We start from the raw sequence: 24701 nt of genomic DNA, 5'->3' as shown, positions 1-24701 counted from the left end.
CAACAGTACTGGTCTCAGGCAGCTAGCTCATCCCCAACACTCACTTGGTCCATGATTATTCCACTGTGGGCTGTGGACATACTGTGTCCTGATGTCCATTATGGCTGGCTGGGCAACCTTTCTCATCTACCTGTCAGGGTCCCACTGTTGTCATAGGTGGAGGAGGCTGAAGGTCTTTGTTTTCATTCCTCCTGCAGGCTCCTGCCTCTCCCACCTCTGACCTGGCCTTATCTGTGGAGGTACATACTGGACCTCCTTCACTGCTCCACCCCATTCTTGAGACTTCAGGCATTGCAGACGAAGGGAGCAGCTTCCATTCCTGGGCTTGGGGTTTCCAGAACTGATGGATTGGGTAGGAAGGTGCTTACAGACTGGGAAACAGGAGACTGAGGTTCTGCAGATCCCTAATGGGTGGTCTTGCAGACTGCAGCATTATTGAATAGCTAGAATGCATGGATGGTGAGGGGAGGCTGCCAAGCATTGGGAAACCTCAATGCTTCAGAAATAGGACAGGGAGCTTGACAACTGGATGGATGCTCAAGGGTCTGCAGGTGGGGAATTTCTTCCACACTGAGAAATGCTTAGTCCTGGAAGATTCTGTGAAGCAATAGGGTGTCCAGGGACAGCCTCTAAGGATAAATTGTAGGGATAGGGGAGGGGATTCTCTGAGAACGAGGTCAGAAGGGATGCAAATCTGGGGACAGTAGCAAGAATTGGGGTTGAGGTAACAGTGCTCTGGTTACTGAGAATGTTGGCAGGGTTGGAACCCGGACAGAAAACAGAGCGAGGCCTTGCGTGGGCGCCCACAGCCACGCCTCCTTGCGGGCCGCCAGGTAGGTCATCGCGCGGGCTGGGGTGCCCGGCACGGAACAGGCTGGCCTCACTGCGTCCAGGCCCGGGCTGGCAGCCAGGTGAGCGCGCGCGCACGGGCGCTCAGAACGTGTCGCTGGCGGCTGTGTGTCCACCCGGATCACTCTGGGTCATGGAGCCGCGTGCGGGGGACACCACGGACCCTAGGGGGAGCAGAGGAGGTACTGGGGTGGGGGTGAGATGGGCGCGTCCCCGCTGCACCTCGCCCTGCCTGTCTGCTCCTTCCCCGTTCCCTTTGGATAGGTGGTAAACCAGGCAGCCTGGTACCCAGGCAGCGGTGGCGGCGGCGGCGATGGCGGCGGCTGCGGACAGGGGCCAAGCGACCCGGGCTGGGTTCGAGGCCCCCTCTCAGTACTTGCACCCGCGCCACGCCACGGGGCTGCGCACCAGCTCCGGGGGCTCTCAGGAGTCTCCGGGGAGATGTGCTGGAGGGGTCTGCTTGGGGTCACTGGGGATGCCTGAGCACTTCACGGTCTACAGCGAATGGCAGGTGTTTAGACTGGGGCCTCTGGGGGATAAGTGGAGGGCAATCTGGGGGCCCCGGCGTGGGCCACGAGGATTGCCTAGGGCATCTGGAGGGTGAGTCCTGAGTCCTGGGGGCCACAGGGGGGGGGGCAGACCGTGTTCTCTTAGGACATCTGGGGGAAATCGGGGACCCTCCTGATATTGCGGGGTAAGAGTTTGGAATCAGGGGTGACGAAGGGGCAGTTGGAAAGTTCCAGAGATAGTCACACGGTCTTCGGAGTGTCCAGGAATACTGCGGTCACGTAGCTGCCGCCAGGGATATCGTGAAGGCCGGCGGGGGTCCACGGGAGCACACGCGATGGCTGGGGCTAGCGGCAGATGAGAGGGACAGTCGGCGGCCTCCGGAACTATCGAGGGAGGGCCTGAGGTCTCCGGGGACCCTGAGGAGCATCTAGGTCTTCGGACGTAGAGGAGTGTGGTGGTGCACCGAGGCTCGGGGTCTGTGCTGACCTATTCTCCCCCGCCCCCTCCCGCGCAGGCCGCCGCGCTCCCAAGCGGGCCAGCCCCAGCGCTCGGCAGCTCCTGTCGCGGCTGGACGCGCGCCCCCTGGCGGCCCGAGCTGCGGCCGACGTGGCGGCGCTGGTTCGCAGGGCGGGCGCCACATTGCGCCTGCGCCCCAAGGAAGGTGGGTGTCCTAGTTCCGTACAGGACTACGAATCTCTAGAGGAGGTCTATTTTATTAGCATTACCAGAGCTTGTCGAGTATTAAATCTGGCATCTGCAGGCATCATTGACATGTCTATTGTTTAGGGTATTTCTTTATTTTACATCTTTATTATTTATTATTGTACACAACTGGCATTCACAGATTTTTTTTAATTATCTTACCCACACTTCCCACACCAGTAGAGCACAGTCACGTGCACAAAGTAGACAATCAATAAATAGCTGTCAAATTCCTACACGAAAGAATGAATACCTGGCAAGAATGAGTCTACTTCCTACCACTCCTAACTTCCTGAAGAATTGTATTTCCCGTATGCAGGGTGCGACGCAGTTCTATGAAGTAAAGGAGCGACACTTACTTCCCACGTCCCAGTAACCGCCTCCGTCTGTCAGATGCCGCAATGTTTTATGGGAAAAGTAGTTCTAGAGCTCGTCTTTCGGCCCCCAGCAAACTTAGCCGAAACTGAACTTCCCAACAAGCCTTGCACCCGCCTGGGAAGAGAGGCAAGATGGCGGAACGCGAAGAAGGTGTTTTGCGGTCGGCTGGACACTCCACTGCCCCAGTTTCGTTCACCTTCAGTCGCACTGCCGCCCGAAAACGGCTGGCAGACCGTGGAGTCGGCATGGGTGCGGCTCCAGAAGAGAAGGATTTCTTGAGGACTGTGGAAGGGAGAAAATTGCAGAGGTGATGCTCTGGGTCTTTCATCCCTTGGAAATAGGTGCGGTGGGTGCAAGCGGGAGGGTGCAATCAGAATTGATTGTCTTGGTGATAGTGGCCTGGAAAGCCTAAGTATGTCTGAGGAAACTCGTGGAGGCGAGGAGACTGGAGTTTGTAGGGCAACTGAAGAAATTGAGACTGATGGCCGTGGGGATTGGCAAGAGAGAATACATCCTGAGAGGGAGTGTCTTTAGGATTTGGGAACCCTGAGGTGTGTGCGTTCTGAGACAAGGAAAGGAGAGAATGACAGGACCCTTAATGTCTCACCTGAAGTGGTGGGGCTTCTCCGGTATGGGGAATGGGATGGAGTGGCAGATTGAGGTTGGGGGAGGCCACCATCAGCTTAATTTGGAAAGGAGGAGTAGTATGGTCAGTGGGTCCTGAGCCACACCCCCAGCTTAATTCGGGGGTCTGAGGAAAGGAGAGACTTCACGAAGAGAATCTACCATCGGGAGGTTGGTGTGGAGCCTGGAAATAGAAGGAGAGTGTGGACTTAAGGTGGTCATTTGCGGGTCATTGTGGAAGCCATGGACTGAGGACTGATTCCTCAAAGGCACAATTAAGAGTTGGGTGTGGAGAAGGGAATCCAAAGAAGGCACCATCAGAGACATAACTGGAGAACCAGACAGAACAGAGGGAGAGTGTGGTTTGTGGGACAGGGTGGGAGTGAGTTTGGCTCTTGTGTTTTCTCTGAATGAAGGGGTGTAGCTCAGCACCCACTGACCATACTACTCTCCGGACCTCATTCCTCTGTGTCCACATCAGTGTGAATCCCGCAGAAGCCCCCAAGGAACTCGTCATCCCTTTGATCCAGAGTGGCTCTCGAAGACAGCCACCAACCCAGGCCCCTGGCCCATCCACAGATGTGGAGGCCAGGGCAGATGGGATGCTTTCCCAGGCTGTGAAGGAGCTCATTGAGGGTGAGTGATCCCCCTTTGCCTTGCTCTGGTGAAGGAATGGGAGAAAAGTAGAAGGACATGGTGGGACCTCATTGCTCACTCCCATTCTTCCTTAGAATCCAAGAAGTCTCTGGAGGAGATAGAGAATGCAGGTGTCGACCCCACGCTCGCTATCCCTATGATCCAGAAAAGATGTACCCCCAACGAGGAAGGGTCAGACAGCGAGCCCCAGGCTGAGACAGTGAGCTGGCCCCTCACCCCCCTTCTATCCCAGCCTCTCTTTTCCATGTATGCCAGCCTCACCTCCCTGTACATCCTTCGGGGAAAGCCTATATGTACTAGAGGCCTGCTGCCTATTCCTTTAGCCTTCCATCCTTTGGAATGTTGGAGGTACACCAAGGAGACTGAACGGGAAGGAGTGGAATGAGTAAAAGGGATGGGTAGTAGATGAGGTCAGAAGTGGGGATTAAACCAGGTAGGGCCTTGTGGGGCATGGTAAGGACTTTGGATTTTACTCTGAATGAGATGAGAGCCATGAGAGGGCTCTGAGCATAGAAGGGACAAGACTTAGGATTTGACAGGATTTCTCTGGTGTCTTTGAGCAGAACAAATTAATAAGCCGAGATGGAAGCAAGGAGACCAGTAGTCCAGGCTACAGTTGATGGAGACTGAGACCAGAGTGGTAGGACCGAGACCTGGAAGGTCAGGTAGGGTTTAGTGAAAAAGGGAAGAGCAGGGTGAGTACTCCTAATGGCAGCAACAACCCAGACAATGGCATGGTGGCAGGAAGTCGATGTGGTATGTCTCCAATAGTGAGACAACTTATGGCGTGTCTGGAGTGAGTATCAAGAATTGAGGGGGTGATGATGGGAGGTGAGAACATGAGAGGTGACGGCTGTGTCTACAAGGTTTGTGCCTTTCATAGCTGTGGACTTAGTCTTTTACCTCTTCATTCACAATTTGTTTTCAAATTTTTTATTTTCACACAGAGGAGAAGGGAGGAAGAGAGGGAGAGAAACATCAATGTGTGATTGCCTCTCCTGTGCCCCTACTAGGGATCTGGCCTGCAACCCAGGCATGTGTCCGGACTGGGAATCAAACCAGCAACCCTTTGGTTCACAGGCCAGCACTCAATCCACTGAGCCATACCAGCCAGGACCACAATTTTTTTTGTGATGCTTCTTTGGAGCCTAGTTTTCTTACAGCCCCAGACCACCATCTCTTTTGACTGAACAGTTCTCATGAGCCTTCAGATGTCCTCTGGTTTCTTTCATCATAAAAGAGAAAAAAAAAAAAAACTTTTACTTCACTCTCCATCCTGTTCTAGCTTTGGCCTCATTTCTCTCATTTTTTCTCCTCTTGAAGCCTTCCACATCTCAATTGATCACAATTTTATCCATCCCTCCTCTCAGCCAATTTTTTTAAAAAGTTACAAAAGGAAGAAAACATTTAAATTAAAAAAAACACCTTTGACTCCCTCTTTATTTTATACCCCATAAAATGTCAGCAGAATTCTATCATGTCCCTTTCCAAAATACATGTAGGATCTGACCACTCCTCCCCATCACTACCACCAACCAGCATGCTGGTCTGAACCACTAACATGTCTCATCCGGACTGTTACAGTTTCTTACTTGCTGGTCCTCCTTGTGTTTGCCACCCTCTTGTGACTCCTGCTGAGCTCTCCTAATTAATTTCTTATCATTCTTCTCTGCCTCCACATCTCTGTTTCAGTCAGGTTGACTTTCATGATGCTTTTCACACATACCAAATCTTCCCCTGCCTCAGGGCCTTTGCTCTTAACTGTTCTCCCTGCTTGAAACACTCTTTCTTACATTCTCATGGCTTTCTGCCATCTCCTTCTGGCCTCTGTGCAAATACCAACTCAGTGACACTGCATTCTTCATCTTTTTCATCTCCTTAACCTGCTTAATTTTCCTGCATATAACTTACCACAACCTGACATACCACGTTTTATGTATTTTATTTATTCTGTGTCCTACAGCTGGAACATAAATCCTACAGGGACAGGATTTTTTGTCTGTTTTGTTCACTACTTTATCCCTAGTACCTAGAACAGTACCTGACACTGGGTACCTTGTAAGCATTTGTTGAAGGACTGACCTGGAGTATTAAAGGAGGGATGGCAAGAGGAAATCAAAAGTTACCCGTGAGTCCTGACTGGCGTGGTTCAGTTGGTTGGGTACTGCCCCTCAAACCCCGAAAGGTCACTGGTTCAATTCCTCATTGGGGCACATGCCTGGGTTGTAGGTTCAGTCCCCATTCAGGGTGCATGCTAATCAATATTTCTCTCTCATATTAATGTTTTTCTCCCACATTGATATTTCTCTCCCTCTCTTCCTCCCTTCTCCTCTCTCTAAAAATAAATAAAATATTTTATTTATAAAAGCTAACTTGAGCTGACTAGAAAAGAAGCATTGAAGCCCTGGCTGGCATAGCTCAGTGGATTGAGCGTGGGCTGCGAACCAAAGTGTCGCAGGTTCGATTCCCACCCACGGTACATGCCTGGGTTGCAGGCCATAACCCCCAGCAACCGCACATTGATGTTTCTCTCTCTCTCCCTCCCTCCCTTCCCTCTCTAAAAATAAATAAATAAAATCTAAAAAAAAAAAAAAAGAAAAGAAGCATTGAAGGTCACCAGTAGGTGATAGCAAATTCACATCAGAGGGCCTATGATAAGCAAAGCCTGATTGTCATTCCTCCACCTGAACCCACAGGTGCCCAAGGAGGCCGATTACGAGGCAGTCCCTGTGGAGGCATATGGGCTGGCCATGTTGCGGGGCATGGGCTGGAAACCTGGCCAAGGCATCGGCCGAACCTTCAGTCAGTGAGTTCTGGGGTAGGGCCGTAGGGACAACAGACAAGGCAGTGAATGAGACCCCTGTGATTATCATCCATCCAGAACCATCTAGGCATGGGACGGGCACATTACCATCGTAACCGATTCAGTAGTCTCTTCCACTACTATTTCAAATTCCTGTTTGCCCTTTGAAACTCCATAATGGAATTCCATTTATGGAAGATTGCCTGTCTGGGCATCAGCTTCCTTATGTGAAAAATGGGGGCTCCCTTCCTCCCAGAGCAGGCTCGCATCTTTCCCTTCCCCCTTCATCTCCCAGGTGCGTTACCTTTAGCTTTCTGTGTCCTAACAGTGTCCCCAGCTTTAGTAAGTGTACATCAAAATTTTAAAAATGAGGATAATAACAGCATTGACTTCCCAGGTCTGTTGTGATAGTTCAGTGAAATTATACATGTAAAGTACTCACAGTAGGTGCTGACCCCAAATAAGCACAGACTAGACATTTGTTATTATCACACAGACTTATAATTCCTTCTCTACAGTTCTAAATGCCAAAGAATTCTGAAAACCAGTTTTTTCCATAAACCTTTTGGCAGCAAAATGTGACCTGAATTGACAGTGTTTTATAGTGTGTTTTACCTGCTAGGGGTGAATATCTCTATGGTTTCCCCTGTACAAATAGTGTATTTGGTTATATTATATATCTTATATAATGGATGGCATACGTAGCACATTTTTAGGCTGAGCCAAATGAAATTGACATTTCTGTAGGTCAGAAGCAATCCTGACATGAAATGGGGGAGTACATTCTTAAAAATACAGAAAGGGTGGGATTTGGGTAGGGGTTGGGGGCAGGTAGAGCATTAAAGACTGTAACATCCCCCAACAAGCTCATATTCTGTGCTCCCTACAGAGTAGTGAAGCCTCGTGTCAACTCACTGAGGCCTAAAGGGTTAGGGCTGGGCGCCAGCCTGACTGAGGTCCAGGCCCTGGCCTCCAGTGGCCCCCACCGCCTGCCAAAGCCAGATGAGGAACAAGAGAAAGATAAGGAAGACCAGTGTCAAGGACTGGTTCCTGGAGGAGCTGTGGTGGTTCTTTCTGGCCCTTACCGAGGCCTCTATGGGAAGGTAAGAAACCAAGATGTTCTTGGAGCCCAAGACAGGCAGCAGGGAAGATTTATGTGAGGGATAGAACTAAGAAGAATTGGGTTTGGGGTAGAAAGCCTGGAAGTCCTTGTCTTTTGGGCCTGCCTGGCTCATTGCCTCATTTGGTAACTCAGGACCATTTGCTAGGTCTTTCTGAGCCTCAGTTTCTAGCTGAAGGGGAGAGAATACTATATGCCACAAGTCCCTAAGGATTAAATGCTTAAAGTATGTCTAAGAACCACAGTCTTGTGGGGGAGATACAAAGACCTATCCCAGTCTCAGACCTCAGGGATCAAATTCAGCTGGGAGAGACATAGTGATCAAGCCTGGTCTTCACTCTCAGGGGTCACAGTCTACTGCAGAAGACACAGGGGTCAGGCCGATTAGAGGTAGGGGTAGACAGCTTGGTCCTAGAAATGTGGGTCGAGTCTGCTCAACCTTTGCCTAACTTCTTCCTCTCAACACTTCAGGTGGAAGGCCTTGACCCTGACAATGTTAGAGCCATGGTTCGTTTGGCTGTGGGGAGCCGCATGGTGACTGTTAGTGAGTACTGCCTACAGCCTATCTCCCAGAAGGAATTTGACAAGAACTCCTTGGATCTCAGTAAGTGAGCCTCTTTCCTAGCTGTGGGAATTAGAGAAGCATCCCAGAGGGTGGCAGGGCCTGTCTTGGGCAGGTGTTAGATCTGCAGAGGGGAGGGGCAGCCAGGTCTGCCTGGCAGGTATGCCTGGTCAGAGGTCAGGAGGTGAGAATAGAGAGAGTGCTTTCTTCAGTTTGACTGAATAAAGGTTGACCTAGTAACCCCGAGTCTTTAGCCTCTTTCTAAAGAAGAAACAAGTGTGCAAACTAGTTCCTAGCCCCAGAGGTTTTTGTCTGTTTAGGGTGATGAACCTCTCTTTTGCTAGGGAGTGAGAACAGCTAGGACTGAGGAATAACAGGAGGAAGGCATTTTAGGCATGTTGGTAGAATGGGCAGTTTAGCAGATGGGAGCAAGTGGAGCTCTCCAGGACTCCTAGCCCACACTAGGCAGTTCATTCAGGTAGGCACTATCAGCACAGGCTGGGGCGATAGTAAAAGGAAGACTTCCTGAAGGAGGCCAAGGCAGTTGAGTGGAAGGGGAAAGCATCCCAATAGTCCAGGCAAAGGCATGATGGTAAGAGGGGACACTATGGTGGATGAGAGGTGACCCGAGGCTGAGGTATGGCCTGGAAGGAAAGAAAGTGAGATACTGAAGCTCTTTCCTGGTTCTCCCCACACCCTCTTGAATAGGCCAGGTGAGCAAAACTTCTCCAGGGCAAAAGAATGGAACACCCTCATCGTCACTAAAGGCCTTCCAGAATCAGGACCCCCCCACCCAGCGGAGAACAGAAGAGAGGAAGCGGAAACGCCTTCCAGACCGGTGGGGCCCTAAGCATCTTGGATGACAGAAGAAGATGAGGGAGTGGGTGGAGCCCTAAGCATCTTGGATGACGGAAGAAGATGAGGGAGTGTGGGGAGGCTCCACAGTCAGAGAAGGCTTCCAGGGCAAGGCAGATGCATAGAAGGAACTAGAAACGGCAGTGTGGGTGGGTTCTACAGCATCAACAAAGGTGAGGTGACCAGAATGCACATCCGACTGAGCTTGGTGTCTGTCCCATCTCCACAGGCAAGACAGGCCTCCATCCAAGAGTGAGAAAGTGGCCTCCAGGAGACAACACTGGTTGCACAGGGACCTGCGTGTGCGGTTTGTGGATAAACTGCATAAGGGTGGGCAGTATTACAACACCAAGGTGGGTACCCCACAGCCGAGGTTCACTTTTTCCCCTAGGGATTGAACCCCTTTCACTGTCGTAACATTCTCTCATCCCCTGACCCTCTCCCCAGATGACAATCGAAGATGTCCTCAGCCCAGATACTTGTGTATGTCGGACAGATGAAGGCCAGGTCCTGGAAGGTGAGTGTGAGGGATGGCCACTGGGTTGTTACCATCCTAGAGGCTGATCAAGAAGGCTGCCTGCCCTAGCTGGGTGGCTCAGTTGGTTGGAGCATCATCCAGTACACCAACAAAAAGGTTGCACCTTTGATTTCCAGTCAGGGCACATACCTAGGTTGCAGGTTCAATCCCCAGTCGGGGCACTTATAGGAGACAACTGATTGATGTTTCTCTCTCACATTGATATTTCTCTTCCTTCCTTCCTCCCTCCCTCCCTCCTTTTGTCTCTAAAAATCAATGAAAACATCCTCAGATGAAATTTTTTTTAGAAAGGCTGTCTGAGGCCAAGAGCCTGCCAAGGCAAAGGCTGGGAGATTGGGCAGTTAAGGTTTTTTGCAAGGCCCAGCATCCTAACACAAAATTAGACACTTATCTGAGCCTCACTTTCCACATCTGCAAAATTAGCACGGAAATGGCCTATTTCTCCTTACTGTGACTGGTGCCCTATAAGGGTGTGTACTGAGCTCCTCTTATAGGGCAGGGCTTACAACATGGTCACAGTAAAGTGTCTCTTATCACCACCGCCCATCACCATAATGTGTAAATGCCTCCTTTAGAACAACTATTGCTAGGAACTGTTCCTTAGGCTTCCTCATCTATGAAATGGGTATGGTGGGACTCCCATCTGTCATTAGGGTACAGAGTGGCCACAGGGAATACAGAAAAGGCCCTTCTGACAGGACTCTGGCTGGGCTGGCCCTTGGCTGCAGACCTTACTCCCCTCTCTTTCTCTGTAGGTATCAGGGAAAACATGCTGGAGACCCTCATCCCCAAGGTCCAGGGCAAACAGGTGATGGTAGTGCTGGGACCACAGGCTGGAAGGGTAAGTCCCAGACCTGGGAGTGGGAGCATGCAAGGGATGTGTTAAGGTCTGGGTTGGCCTAGCTGACTCTGCCTGTCCATACTCTAGGTGGGCCGTCTGCTGGGCTGGGACAGAGAGCAGAGCCAGGCTGTGGTTCAGCTGCGGAGAGAGAATCGACTGGTAGAGCTTCACTATGATGCTGTCTGCGAGTACAGGGGCCCCAGTGACTCAGATGAAGACTGATCCATGGACTCATTCAGTTCCCCAGGCAGTTACCAGTTCTGTACAGTGTAAAAAACCCATGTTTGTGAAGGTGGGGAGGCCATTGTCCACCCTGTACTTGGAGTGCAGCCCTGGGACAGGGACAGGGCACAAAATGGATAGACCAGAGGGAGGCTGGAAACAAACCTAGTACTTACCAGCAGTTAGTATAAAATAAAAACCATTTCAAATACTTAGTAAAATGAAGAGCTTATAAGTGGTGTGCTGAGCTGTGAGTGGAGGTAAGAGCCACACTGAGGTGGGAACCATTTCATTTTTCAGCCCCATTGCCCTGCTTGGGCTGCCAGACAGTTTAAAGGATTCATCCATCCAGGTGGCTCAGTTGGTTGGAGTGTTGTCCCATACACCAAAAGGTTGTTGGTTTGATTTCCAGTGAAGGTACATGCCTAGGTTTTGGATTTGATACCCAGTCGGGGCACATACAGGAAGCAACTGATCAATGTTTCTCTCACATCGATGTTTCTTTCTGTCTCTGTCTCCCCTCCCTTCCTTTTTCTCAAATCAATTAACATATCCTTGGGTGAAGATTTTAAAAAAAGAGAAAAAAGGATCCATGCCCTGGGTGGTGTGGCTCAGTGGATTGAGTACTGGTCTGCAAACCAACGAGTCGCTGGTTTGATTCCCAGTCGGGGCACATGCCTGGGTTGTGTGCCAGGTCCCCAGTAGGGGGTGGGTGTGTGAGAGGCAACCACACATTGTTTCTCTCCTTCTCTTCCTCTCCCTCTCTCTATAAATAAATAAATAAATAAGTAAGTAAATAAATAAATAAATCTTTAAAATAAAAATCCCTGGGTGGTGTGGCTCAGTGGACTGGGCACGAGCCCGCAAAGCAAAGGGCCACAGGTTCGATTCCCAGTCAGGGCAGGTGCCTGGGCTGCAAGCCAGGTCCTCAGTGAGGGGTGTGTGAGAGGCAACCACACATTGATGTTTCTCTTCCTGTCTTCCCTTCTCTCTAAAAATACTTTAAAAAATGTTTAATAAAAAAAATTTAAAAAATGATCCATTTGCTCACAAGCTCACTTAGAACACAGAAGCTGTGAAATCTATCCCCTAAGCAGATAATATGGAGTCTGGAATACCTCTGGACAACTTTCTAAGCAAGAATTCTAACAGTGACTCTGCTTCTAGTCTTGGTTCGGTGCAGATGCCCAGATGATAACTTGAGCCAGTGAGGGGAGTCAAGAGGAAGGGAAGCATCTACCTGTGAATGGGATGTGTTAGGACTACCTTTCAGAGAAGCCAGTGAATTTCATGGGCCCTATTTTAGTCCCAAAACTTTGGTGAGGGTAAAAAACTTTTGTCTGTCTCAAGTAGAATTTCTCTGGTTGCTCCAGGTAACTGGAGTCTAAAAAGGTTGTCAAAGACAAAGAACCTTCAGACTTTTCTGTTTAGTGGTGTGGGATACAAAATGAGCAAGGGAAGTCAGCTTTAGGCACAATTGCTTCTGAATCATCCCCAGTCACTAAGTTGTTGATGTAATAAGTACAATTTGAGTTAGATCTAGGCCACCAGTATAAATTCCTGATGGGTTAGAATGTGGCACAATGCTGAAGAATTTAAACACCCCTAGAGCAGGATAGTAAAGGTAAGCTTCTGTCCCACTAAGCAGATGCAGACTGCTGTTTAGAGCCTAAATTAGCTGGCCACATCAATGGCCATGTGCCCCTAAAATAAGAGATGACTAGAAAACCTTCCAATGTTTACCAACTCCAGCATGAACTACACTTGCACACTGATTTACTTTTTCATCACCCCTAATTAATTCCAGAACTCATATGTGTTTTCAAGATTGTCCAAACAGGGTTGTTCAGGCAGACAGGGACAAACCTGTACTCCCAGTTCCTCCAGTTCTCCAGTCATCGTGGTTGCACACGCTACCCTTTGAATTCCATGCTTGGTTGTATTTTAATCCTGGGGGGAAAGGTTGGGGTTCTAGAGGTTCCCAATTTGGCACATTCAGTAGTCAGCTTACTACACTGTATGTGCTTCACCCAGTCAAGAAGGCCTACTCCTTTCTCCAAATCATAATAAGTCCATCTTGTTAACACTCTTGAAAAGGGCTCAGATCTCCCAGGGGGAGGGTACTGGTCCCCTGTGTCTGCTCTGCGACATGGAATAATCTGTCAGTTTTGGACAATCTCTTCATCTCCTCCATGCACTATGATAATTAAAATAGATGTTTCATCAGATTTTGATTTCTTGGAATTAATGTTTCTTCAAAGCCTGTCTTTGAAAATGGCCTGAAGTTCTTGAATACTGCCCCATGTCCAGAACACTAAGCCCTAGGCAGAGTGCCTGGCCCCCCCGACAGACCATAGGGTTTTTCTTGTGCCTCCCCTGACAGGATCCCTCTTGGTCCCTCAATTTGAAGACAGAGCTCCTTACATTCTGATAAGTGTGGACAATATAAGGCGCCGTTCCCAATCTGTCCCTTGTTTATTGTGCCCAAAGACTTGTTTCTCAAGACCCTTTGAGTCTGCACCATTCTCTCTTGGCTTGCTGCCTGGCGTTTGCCTGCTGCCAAGGTTGCCCCTTGGGCAATGGTTACTACAGCAACAGTTTCCATGAGTCTTTGAATTCTCCAGGGACCACTCACAAGGTGGGGACTGTGATCCATACAGTCAGTCCAGACTGGCTTCTTCAATATTACAGGGACTGAGCTAGATGTGGATGAAGAAGTATCTGCATCTTCTGCCAAGTCCCAGAAGTTTCCCTGGCAGCATGCTGTCTCTGTTGAAAACTGTGCAGACACTGATCAAGGAATCTGTGGCATCAAACTCAAAAAAGCAGCTTCTTGGCCCTGACTGATGTGGCTCAGTTGGGCATCATTCTGTGAAGTGAAATGTCGCTGGTTCAATTCCCAGTCAGTACACATGCCTGGGTAATGAGTTTAGTCCCTAGTCAGGGTGCGTGTGAGAGGCAAGTAATTGATGCTTTTCTCTAGCAACAATGTTCTTTCCCTCTCTTTCTCCCTGCCTTCCCCAAAATTTTAAAAGAGAAGCAGCTTCTCAGCCTTTCATACAGAAGTAAATTATTTGGGTGTTTGGGAGTACCTCCTATGGCTGAGCTTCATGGCAGGTATATAGAGATAGACTCTTTTGACACACCTTCTTTGGCTTGGGGATGCTCCCCTCCACTTCCTTATTGAGGCCTCTTGACCTCCATGTCTAGCACCACATAGAGGGATAAGTACCTGACACCTTAGAAAGCTACATGAGGTGGGTTCTCACCAAGTTTATTCAACAAGCATCTATTGATCCTCTACTGTATGCCAGGTACTGTTCTGCATCTAGGGATACAGTAGAAAGTAAACTATTTCATCCAACAAATATTGAGTTCCTACTATATGCCAGGCATGAATTTATGTACTGGGGGTTTGACCATGAACAAAAAAAAAAAGATCTTTGTGCTTGTGGACCTGACATTCTAGTAGGGCTGAGAGATGATGAGTGATAAGCATAAGAAGGAAATTATTCAGGTGATAAGAACCATAGGGAAAAAGAAAGAATAGCAGAATAAAGGGGATCTGTGGTGAGAAGATGTCAGGATTCATAGACTGGCCAGGGAAGGCTTTACTACAGAGGTGACACTGAGCAAAGAAAAAGGAAGTGAGGGAGCATAGTGCAGCTATCTGCAGAATGAGTGGTCCAGGCAGGGCAAACAGTGGAACTGCTGTGTGGTGGGATCATTGCTGGTGTGCTAAGGGGACAGTGAGGAATCCAGTGTAGCCACAGGGGAGGAAATGAAGGAGACGGAGGTAGGAGGTCAGGTCAGATAGGCAGTGCAGTGCTCTGAGGACAGACACACTGCACAGCCACACTCAGTACACCTGTCCCTCCAGTGCTTTGGTCAGCTGGGCTGATATTTGCTTTTTGGAACTGATTCTCCCACTGGCTGCTCAGTAAGGATATTAGCCTCAGTCTTGGGAATTATCTGCCTTCCCAGACTTTAGAGGGGTCTTCAGTACGTGACTTCCACGCACCCCTGGTCTTTTACCACTTCTCTGGGAGAGTTATCATTGCCTTCAGATCACCAGACACCAGCAGAGAAAGGAGAGAAGTGCCACATGTGTCCTCCAGTTTCCTTACAGCATTTCAGTAAGAGAACTAAATGCCACATCTGTTGTTTTTTTTTTTTTTGCTCACTAATCTTTTGGGAGTTCTGATATTCCTCATAACATCATCCCATCTGGTAATAGCTGTTCATATTTGGGGCTCTAAGAGATTATTTTTTATGCCTTCTAACAGAAACATCACAAAGTGACATGGACACGGAAAGAGATGGTGGTGGCCTATGAAGGCAGAAGAGAAGGGTTGTATTATTTCTAAAAAAAAACATGTATATACCTGTGAAACCATCACCACAATCACGGTAGTGAACATATTACCTGCAGAAGTTTCCTCTGCCCCCTGCTAATCACTTCTTTCTGTCCTTCCCTTATCCCCAAGCAACCACTGATCTGCTTTCTGTCATTATAGTTTAGTTTGCATTTCCTAGAGTTTTCCATAAATGAATCATTGAATATGTACTCTTTTCTGTCTGACATGCTCTACAAAATTATCAGAGATTCACCCATGTAGTTCCATGTATATTCACACAGCATAGAATCCACCTCTTTAAAGTGTATACAATTCAGTGGTTTTAGTGCACTCAGAAGGTTGTATAACATCACCAATATATACTGCCAGAACATTTCATCACCTCTAAAACCAACCCCATACCAATTAGTACTCACTCTGTTTTCTCCTCCCCAAAGCCCCTGGCAACTACTAAAATACTTTCCATCTCTACAGACTTGCTTATTCTGGGTATTTCATAAAAGGAAACACAACCATACAATATGTGGCCTTTAGTGTCTGGCTTCTTTCATTCACCATGTTTTCAAGGTTGGTGCATGTTATAGTATGTATCAGTACTTCGTTCCTTTTGTGGTTTAATAATATTCCATTGTATAGATATACTACCTTTTGTTTATTCATTCATCTGTTGATCGGGATTAGTCTTTGTATGGACATATACACTTCTTTTTCTTGTGGGTACATGCCTAGAAGTAGAATAGCTGGATCATATAATAAGTATACTATGTTTAATATTTTAACTGCCAATATCCCAAGTGTCCAGCACAATGTAGCATATAGTGAGATTTTTATGAGTAATTGCTTTATAAAGAATAATTGACTTTATGACAAAAAACCAAACAAACCTGCCAAACTGTCTCCAAAGGTGATCATACCATTTTACATCCCTAATAGTGTAAGAGTTCTAGTTCCTCCACATCCTCATCAATTTTTGGTATGGTCAGCATTGTTTTTTAAAAATTATATATTTTTATTTTTTTAATTTAAACTTTATTGTATTTTTCCACTATCATTTAGTCCCCTTATACTTCTCTCCCTCCAGCAATCACCACTGTTGTCCATGTCCATGAGTCCTTTTTGCTTTTTGCTCACTCCATCCACCCCCTAATCTTCCACCCACTAGCTGTCATCTGCTCTCCATCTATGAGTTTTTCCTCATTTTCCTTGTTAGTTCAGTTTGTTCATTAGATTCCACATATGAGTAAGATTATATGGTATTTGTCTTTCTCTGATGGACTTATTTTACTTAGCATTATGTTCTCCAGGTCCATCCATACTGTCCCAAAAGGTAAAATTTTTCTTCTTTTTCACAGCCGAGTAGTATTCCATTGTGTAAATGTCGTATAGTTGTTTTAGGTATGGTCAGCATTTTGATTTTATCCATCCTGTCTGTGAACATACCACCCTTAATGTGCCCGATCTCATCTAACACTTTTTTTTTAAGCACCATTTTCTCCTAATTCTGACATCTGTGTCCATTCTAGGCCAGTTTCCATTTATTGATTATTATGGGTCATGTTTTCCTTTTTTAAAAAAAAATAACACCTTTTGTCCTGGCTAGTGTGGCTCAGTGGACTGACTGCTGGCCTGTGAAATGAAAGGTTGCAAGTCAGGGCACATGCCTGGGTATAGGCCATGTCCCCAGCAGGGGACGTGGAAGAGACAACAGATCAATGTATTTCATGTTTCTCTCCCTCTCACTCCTTTCCCCCTCTCTAAAAGTAAATAAATCTTAGAAAAAAAAATAGTATAATAAATGAAAGAAACCAGTCACAGAGGACCACCAGCATATTGTATACTTTCATTTGTATAAAATGTTTAGAATAGGCAAATCCATAGTGATTTGAAAGTAGATTAATGATTGCCTGGGCTGGGGTGGGAGGAGCATGGAAAGGGCAATGACTGATAAGAGGTATGAGATTTCTTTTGATGGTGATGAAAATGTTTCAGATTGTGGTGATGATTGCATACCTCTGTAAGCATACCTTATTTTTAGTTACTTATTTTTTTGTAGAGAGTAAAGTTTTTTATTCACTCTCTAAGAAAGGAAAGGGGCATGGTGTGGACAGATACACCAGCTGTAAGTATACTTTATTTTTTAAAGGCTTTATTTATTTATTTATTTTTAGAGAGAGGTGAAGGGAGGGAGAAAGAGAGGGAGAGAAACATCAGTGTGTGGTTGCCTCTCACACACGCCCAACTGTGTGGTTGAGCAGTCTCAGAGATATGGGAGTGACAGAAGCCAAACTGAATTAAATTAATATGATCTGGGACATAAAGAAATATAGCAGAAAGCCCTGGCTAGTGTGCCTCAGTGGATTGAGTGCCAGCCTGCAAACTGAAAGATCACTGGTTTGATTCCCAGTCAGGGCACATGCCTAGGTTGCAGGCCAGGTCCCCAGTTGAGGATGTGCGAGAAACAACCAAATGATGTTTCTCACCCTCTCTTTCTCCCTCTCTTCCCCTCTCTCTAAAAAGAAATAAAGTTCTTTAAAAAAAAACAAATATAGCACAAAGAAGTCCAGAAGACTGGCTTTCCTGAGGAGCATAGCAATGGAGTCACTCCATGGATGTTAATAACACAGTACATGAAACAACCTAGAGAGATGGCCATCAGTAGAGGAACAGCTGAATAATGCTACATTTATTCCACAGAATATCATAGTCAGTTTAGATGGATAAATTAAACAGATGTCCACAATATATTAATAATTTTTAAAACAATACTTGGGAAAAAGTAAAGATGGGTGGATTATATCAATGCCAATATCCTGAGTAATATTTTAGTATAGTTTTACATGTTACCTTTGGGGGAAACTGTTAAAGTACAAGGGATTTTTCTGTATTATTTCTCAAAACTACATGTGAATCCACAATTAACTCAAAATTTAAAAGTTACATTAAAAAATTTCCATTATGTAGATAATTAGGGTCTTTTCCCCCCACAGTAAACACACCTCTTGCCATCAAAACAGCATTTTCACCCTGGCCAGGTAGCTCAGTTGGTGAACTAGATATGCCAAGTGCGGGTTCCATCTCTGGTCAAGGCACATACAAGAATCAACCAATGATTGCATAAATAAGTGGAACAACAGATCTACGTTAGTCTCTCCCTTCTCCTCTGTCTCTAAAATCAGTAAATCTTTTTTAAAAGCCCTGGCTGGTGTGGCTCACTGGACTGAGTGCCAGCCTGCAAACTGAAGGGTCACCAATTCAATTTCTAGTCAGGGCTGCGGGCCAGGTCACCATGGATGTTTCTCTCCTCTTTCTCCCTCCCTTCCGCTTTCTCTAAAAATAAATTTTAAAACCTTTTAAAAAATAAATAAATGTTACAATACCATCTTCATTTTGTAAATAAGCCAAGAGCTGGCTAGGAAAATCCCATCCCAGGTTTCTCAAAGACAAGAGTGAACGGTCTCAGCTTTCAAAGTCCCCAGGACAGCCTCACGCCTGGAGGGTTCCTAGACTTCTCTCCAGGTGTGGACAAACTACGTATTAACAAGGTGGGCCACTGTAGCCCACCTCGGAAGTCTGTGTCTTATTGACCCAGGAAGTTGACGCCTGTAAGCCTTCTGAGCAGGACCGAGGTGGGAAATTCTCGGCCCTTTCCCGTTCAGCAAGGGGAAGACTCTCTAGGCCACCCCTCTTCCTTCCCCTCAGACTCTCGTGGCCATGGCCTTGCCAAGCCTCCTCCACTCTCCGCTCCTTCCTAGGAGAACGCAATTTTCACCTGCGTTGTTCCAAAGCCACAAAACTTGGACCAGTAGGGCTGCGGTCTCGTCTTACAGCCACGATGAGTCATTTCCGGTGACCGACTCCCTCCCCCGGAAGTGAGACCCAATGTAAACACCGGAACCGGGTGTCAAGGCCCTGGAGGTCAGAAAGCCGGGCCGCGGGCGGCACCGAGAGCTGTTCTTGGGGTCGAGAGGCGCGGAGGTCAGGTCAGTACAGGTGGAGCGGAGCTGGGACATAACCTCAGAATTGGTCGGGGTTTGGGGCTAGGCTGGAGGCCTTTTGATCAAGGGTCTTGGTGGATCAGGGGATCTAGAACAGAGATCTTGAGGGGGCGCGGGTGTTGGAAGGAGTTTGAGTGCTGTCTTGGACATGAAGAAATGCTGGAGACTGGAGGCTTTGTGTGAGGCATCTCAGGGCAGGGTTCTTGGGTGGCGCCGATCTTTGGAACGGGAGTCCAAATAAGGGGGTCTTGGAAGATGGGGCTGTCAAAATAATGGATCTTTGGGGAATGAGGTGGTCCGAAGGAGGTAGTACAGTGGGGAAGGAAGTGGGCGAAGCTCTTGGAGCACAGAGAGGCGTAAGTCTGGGCAAAGGTCTTGGGGAGGTCCGAAATTGTAGGAAGTATGGGGGGTTTAGGACCAATATCTTAAGGTCTGGGGCAGGAGTCTGGGAGGTTGAGTTATTTCAGGTAGGGATTTTGGGAGGTGTGTATCCTGGACAACGGTCTTAAAGGGGTAGGGGTGTCTTGGGATAGGATCATGGAGAGAGGATAGGGGGTTTGGAGGAGGAATCTATCAACATAAGAAACATTCAGACCTGTTGAGAATTTTTATGAGTTTATTTGAGCCAAAACTGACTACAGTTGCCAGGAAACAACATCTCAAATGTTTTAGAGAATAATGGTTTGAAGTTTCTTTTATGCATTTGAGATTAAGATGAGACCATAAAGAAGATTACACATGAAGGTGGAAGAAATCTAGGTGAGGATCAGATTAGAAAGGGGGTCTGAAAGGTGGTATTTCAAAGGTGTGTTAATCTAGATTCAAAGAAACTATTGGAGAGGGCTTGCTGAAGGCAAAGATAAGCCTTTTACTAAAGAAGTTATATGCCTGGGACGTGACTACCCATCATGACCTGCCCAGTTAGGAATTTGTAATCAGATCATCCAGTGAGGTTAACTATCTATAGAATCCCTTTTTTTGTTCACAGATCTTAAGGGGACAGGATTCCTGGGGGTAGGTCCAAGTCAATCCATGTTGGACTTGGGGATATCAGAGCACATTGAAGAGGATGTCCCCAGGGTAGGAGATTTGGAGTGATAGGGGATTCTGACATAGGGTCTTCAGGGCATAAGGGAATCTGGGGAAATATCCAGGGTGGTCCTGGTTGGGCAGAAGTTAGCCCATCTCGAGGTAGTCAAGGGATCCTTAAGGGGTTTGGAGAAAGTTGCGAGGAGGGAAGGTGTGAGAGCACTCTAGGGTGGTGGAATAGGTTGGAGGGGCGGTCAGAAGGGCATGAAGAGGGGAATTCCTATGGGTGGTGAACCAACCATAGCTGGTCTTAGGGCCAGGTCATGCAGGTGCAGGAAGAGGTGGATGTCCTAGCCTCCTGTCCCCATTTGTTGACAGGTAGAGTTGGGTGCTCGATTCAGGTATGAAGATGAGAAATGGGTGGGGGTGAGTCCAGGCCATATTGGGCACTGGGGCCAGGATTGCCTGGGACTGGAGAGGAGATGTTACTGGGTCATTTACTGTCCTAATACTTTCTGACAAGCCATTTGTGAGGGCTGGGAAGTAAGGAGGAGGTGTTGGTTCCAGGTAAGGGTAGCCTTGAAACTGGCTGTGAGAAGATAGGGAGGTTCCTGGCTATGCTGTTGGGAGTCTTGGGAGCTTAGAGTGGAGACCCCAGGACTCTTTCCTCTGTTTTTGTCTTCTTTGCAGTCCTGCTGGGCTTAGTAGAGTGGGAGGTAAAATAAGAAATCAATTAGGGGCAGGAGTTCTAGGACTTGGAAGGCAAACAGACCCCAGGACTCTCCCCAACCCTACCCCTACCTACCTCCAGGAAAGCAATCCTGGATCATGTCCCAGCAGCCACTTCGAGGAGTGACCAGCCTGCGTTTCAACCAAGACCAAAGTGAGAAAGACTTGTGCCTATACCCTTGTGGGAGGGAGGGAGGAAAGGTGAGAATGGTCAGAGGTGGTTGTTAAGCAACCCTAGCTTCCCGCCTGGGCATCCTTTGGGGCAGCCTGGATTCCTCCCATTCCCCAGGCTGCTTTTGCTGCGCCATGGAGACAGGCGTGCGCATCTACAACGTGGAGCCCTTGATGGAGAAGGGGCATCTGGGTGAGCCATCAGTGGGGGTGAGGCAGTGGGCAGAAGGGGTGAAGGAATGGGCTGGGCATTGGCTCCCACCCCTGCTAATACCCTGATCCTTGTCCAGACCATGAGCAAGTGGGCAGCATGGGCCTGGTGGAAATGCTGCACCGCTCCAACCTGCTGGCCCTGGTGGGCGGTGGTAGCAGCCCCAAGTTCTCAGAGATCTCAGGTAAGTGCTCTCATTTCATCCCACCCTTGGCCCAGATTCCCTGGAATCCTAGCTTCCCCCAGGCACCCCAAGGCATTGGCAGCTGAAGATATCAGAGCACCTTAGAGTCACACAGTGAAGCCTACAGCTTAAAAGTCATGGATCTTATAGCTTAAGAAGCTTGATGTTTTCGCTTCACTTAACAAACATTAATTCAATGCCTCCTGTATGCCATGTCTTTACCTGCAGGGTGCTTGCTATGAGCTTGGTACTTTTCTAAATACTGCACGTGAATTAACTCATTTAACCCTCACAATAACTCTGTGGTGGGTGGTATCATTATCTCCATTTCTATGGATGAAGAAACTGAGACCCAGAGAGGTTGAGTGACCTATTTAAGGTCATACAACTAATTGGTTTTAACATCTTCAAGCTGTCTCCCCAATGCCCACTTGCCTTGACCCTCAAGTGCCATCTTATTTTAAGAGTTTTTTAAATTGCATTGGGACATGGCAAGAGACTTGCCCTAGGCAAGTGACAGAGCCTAGTATTTCTCATAGAAATCTTAGGAGTACAGGGACTAGGACCTTGGAGGCAGAAATAGTTAGTGACAGGAAATTACAGGCCTGGGTATGAGTCCCTGCTTGGCTGCTGATGGGCTATGAGGTCCTTGGCCAAATACTCAATCCCTTCAAGCCTCAGTTTCCTCACTTATAAATGGGTACAACAGTTCTAGAACCTGTTCTCTCAGGAATAATGCCCACAAGTAGTCATGCTGTGTGAGGCTTGTATTGGGTGTTAACAAAAGGTTAAACAAGTGGGTTGAGGTCCCATGGGGAGTAGGGGTGGGTCTTGTGTCACCAGGGATGCCCTTCACCTTAAACTTTGGCCCCAACAATGCACCCACCTGCCCAGCAGTGCTGATCTGGGACGATGCCCGGGAGGGCAAGGACTCCAAGGACAAGCTGGTGCTGGAGTTCACCTTCACCAAGCCAGTGCTGGCTGTGCGCATGCGCCATGACAAGTGAGCCTGAGGAGGACTGGGGGTGGGGGGCAGGTAGGAAGTCCCCACAGCAGGCAAGAGGATTAGTCCTGCCTGGACATTCTGCCTTCCCTTCATGGCCATCCGGTGTTGTGTGATGCCCACAGAATCGTGATTGTGCTGAGGAACCGCATCTATGTGTACTCCTTCCCTGACAATCCCCGAAAGCTGTTTGAGTTCGACACCCGGGACAACCCAAAGGGTGAGAAGACCCAGATATGCAGGAGTAAGGGCAGGAGGCAGTGGATGGGGTGGAGGGGAGAAAATGAAGAGCAAACAGAAGGGGCACACAGAGAGAGAAATGGGAAAAGAGAGTCAGGGAGAGAGTTTGCACAGAGATGCTCAAATGGCCTGAGATGATCATATCCCTTATGTGTCCATTTTTCCATCTCTTAGCCAGTTCTCTCTCCCCATCCTAATCCCTGCCCCACCCTTTGATGCCCCAGATATCAGAGCAAAAATACCTACTAAGCATATAGGTGGGTGTGTCAGGGATCCCTGGGCCTCTTGGGGCTGCCACAGCTGTGTAAGCAAGAAGGGACTATACCTTCCTGGTGGGGAGCACAGCTGAGGGCAGCACCCTGAGGGTTCTGTGGGTAACATGTATCATGGAAGGTCAAAGTCCAGTCCTTATCCAGCTCTGTCCATTCTGAGACCCTGCCTGGCCCCTGCTTCCCTTTCACCAGCCGCCCCCCGCCCCAACTTCATCTTCACACCCTAGGGCTCTGTGACCTCTGCCCTAGCCTGGAGAAACAATTGCTAGTGTTCCCAGGACACAAGTGTGGGAGTCTGCAGCTTGTGGTAAGTTTCCCAGTGGGCAGGGGTGGATAGGTGGGTGGGCTAGTTTTCCCTGTGGACTCTGAAACCCTGCCGTCCTTACTACCCAAGCCCAGACTGTTCCTTCCCACCATAGGACCTGGCAAGCACAAAGCCTGGCACTTCATCTGCTCCATTTACCATCAATGCACATCAGAGTGATGTGGCCTGTGTATCCCTAAACCAGCCAGGCACCGTAGTGGCCTCAGCTTCCCAGAAGGGCACTCTTATTCGTCTTTTTGACACACAGTCCAAGGAGAAACTTGTGGAACTACGCCGAGGCACTGACCCTGCCACCCTCTACTGGTGAGCACAGGGAATGCATGGTGGGCCAGCAACTCCATGCCATATGACATGCTGGCGACATTGCTGGTCTGTCTTCCAGTATCAACTTCAGCCATGACTCCTCCTTCCTCTGCGCTTCCAGTGATAAGGGCACAGTCCATATATTTGCTCTCAAGGATACCCGTCTCAACCGCCGCTCTGCGTGAGTATCCCCATCCCCTGTCTCACCCTGCCATGTCCCCCTCCCCCTGCCCATGTATCACACCTGGGCTAAGTTAATACTGCTTGCCCTAATACTGCAGGCTAGCTCGAGTGGGCAAGGTTGGGCCTATGATTGGACAGTACGTGGACTCTCAGTGGAGCCTGGCAAGTTTCACTGTGCCTGCTGAGTCAGCCTGTATCTGTGCCTTTGGTCGCAACACTTCCAAGAATGTCAACTCTGTCATTGGTGAGTGGGACTAACCCTTGACTGGGGGTATTGCATGGGCAAAGGCCTGCAGGTTGGACCTAAAGAATTTTAGGGAATATAAAGCTTGAAGAAGCTAGAATGGGTGGTTCAACTCCATTATCACCAAGGGGAATGGCATGCAGGCAAAGGCTTGGAAGGAGACTGTAGGCCATGGGACACCTGGATTCAAATGTGTGGCTGCAGCTTCTAATTTTTTATTGATCTTCCCTCCCCTCCTCCAGCCATCTGTGTAGATGGGACCTTCCACAAATATGTCTTCACTCCTGATGGAAACTGCAACAGAGAGGCTTTCGATGTGTACCTTGACATCTGTGATGATGATGACTTTTAAGGACCCTGTGTGGGTTGTGCTAGGGACCTGCAGTGGCAGAGTGCAAAGCATTTATGGGGGTGGGAGTGGTGGAAGCCACCAGCCAGCAAGCACTAATGGGGTAGGTGCCCACTTTCCACTCCGCAGAGCAATGCCTAAACAGCTCATTTCCCCCAAGCACTTGTTGATGATTATGCCCTTAAGGACTGTGTGCCCACAGAGCCAGGCCAGGTACTCAGACAAGCAGCAGATGTCCTGGGCTCCCAACCTGGAGAAGACCAGGGACCCTGAGGGAGTGCCCTAATCCAACCTGTGGGGATTAAAAACAAACAAACAAAAAAAAAAAACAACACCTTCCTAGAAAGAGCCAATCTTTGGTGAATATGAATAAAAAGCCCTTAATAGTATTTATGGCTGGACCTCGGGGGTGGGACCTGAAGGAGATGAGGCTGAAAAGGCACT

At 48.2% G+C, this 24701-nt stretch overlaps 2 protein-coding genes across 10 annotated transcripts; both read left to right on the top strand.

Annotated features, from left to right (window-relative positions):
* Positions 1–701: 701 nt before the first annotated feature.
* On the top strand, positions 702–10872 carry GPKOW (G-patch domain and KOW motifs). Of its 3 annotated transcripts, none has more exons than XM_045860480.1 (13): positions 702–833; positions 1874–2020; positions 2381–2746; positions 3545–3699; positions 3795–3919; positions 6417–6526; positions 7413–7626; positions 8115–8247; positions 8914–9043; positions 9290–9413; positions 9508–9577; positions 10354–10439; positions 10527–10872. In XM_045860480.1, the coding sequence occupies exons 3-13, from the start codon at positions 2571–2573 to the stop codon at positions 10659–10661; spliced, it is 1458 nt and encodes a 485-aa protein (XP_045716436.1). In that variant the 5' UTR covers positions 702–833; positions 1874–2020; positions 2381–2570; the 3' UTR covers positions 10662–10872. The 3 variants fall into 3 exon arrangements, with proteins under 3 accessions (XP_045716436.1, XP_045716434.1, XP_045716435.1); XM_045860478.1 differs by having other exon boundaries at positions 829–911; XM_045860479.1 differs by lacking the exon at positions 702–833 and adding an exon at positions 898–1031.
* An 8016-nt stretch (positions 10873–18888) lies between these two features.
* WDR45 (WD repeat domain 45) lies at positions 18889–24646 on the top strand. Of its 7 annotated transcripts, none has more exons than XM_045860574.1 (12): positions 18906–18999; positions 20003–20094; positions 20855–20926; positions 21062–21136; positions 21234–21338; positions 22233–22341; positions 22467–22561; positions 23081–23160; positions 23273–23481; positions 23561–23662; positions 23763–23908; positions 24151–24646. In XM_045860574.1, exons 3-12 carry the CDS (start codon positions 20872–20874, stop codon positions 24258–24260), a joined length of 1086 nt encoding a protein of 361 aa, XP_045716530.1. In that variant the 5' UTR covers positions 18906–18999; positions 20003–20094; positions 20855–20871; the 3' UTR covers positions 24261–24646. The 7 variants fall into 7 exon arrangements, with proteins under 7 accessions (XP_045716531.1, XP_045716529.1, XP_045716533.1 ...); XM_045860572.1 differs by having other exon boundaries at positions 21039–21136; positions 22236–22341; XM_045860571.1 differs by having other exon boundaries at positions 21039–21136.
* Positions 24647–24701: the final 55 nt, after the last annotated feature.

The sequence above is a fragment of the Phyllostomus hastatus genome, unplaced genomic scaffold (genome assembly GCF_019186645.2).
Source record: "Phyllostomus hastatus isolate PE091 unplaced genomic scaffold, TTU_PhHast_1.1 phas_scaffold_200, whole genome shotgun sequence".
Classification (NCBI taxonomy): Eukaryota; Metazoa; Chordata; class Mammalia; order Chiroptera; family Phyllostomidae; genus Phyllostomus; species Phyllostomus hastatus.
The sequence above is the reverse complement of the archived record's forward strand: the minus strand, read 5'-3'. Positions and strand labels throughout refer to the sequence as shown.

Excerpts from the sequence above, each read along its gene's own strand:
- GPKOW (XM_045860480.1), top strand. The coding sequence starts at position 2,571 with ATGGCGGAACGCGAAGAAGGTGTTTTGCGGTCGGCTGGACACTCCACT. Across the intron at positions 7,627-8,114 it reads ACCGAGGCCTCTATGGGAAG|GTGGAAGGCCTTGACCCTGA; the intron begins GTAAGAAACCAA and ends TCAACACTTCAG. Across the intron at positions 9,414-9,507 it reads GGCAGTATTACAACACCAAG|ATGACAATCGAAGATGTCCT; the intron begins GTGGGTACCCCA and ends CCCTCTCCCCAG.
- WDR45 (XM_045860571.1), top strand. Across the intron at positions 22,562-23,080 it reads CACCCGGGACAACCCAAAGG|GGCTCTGTGACCTCTGCCCT; the intron begins GTGAGAAGACCC and ends TTCACACCCTAG. Across the intron at positions 23,482-23,560 it reads GACCCTGCCACCCTCTACTG|TATCAACTTCAGCCATGACT; the intron begins GTGAGCACAGGG and ends TCTGTCTTCCAG.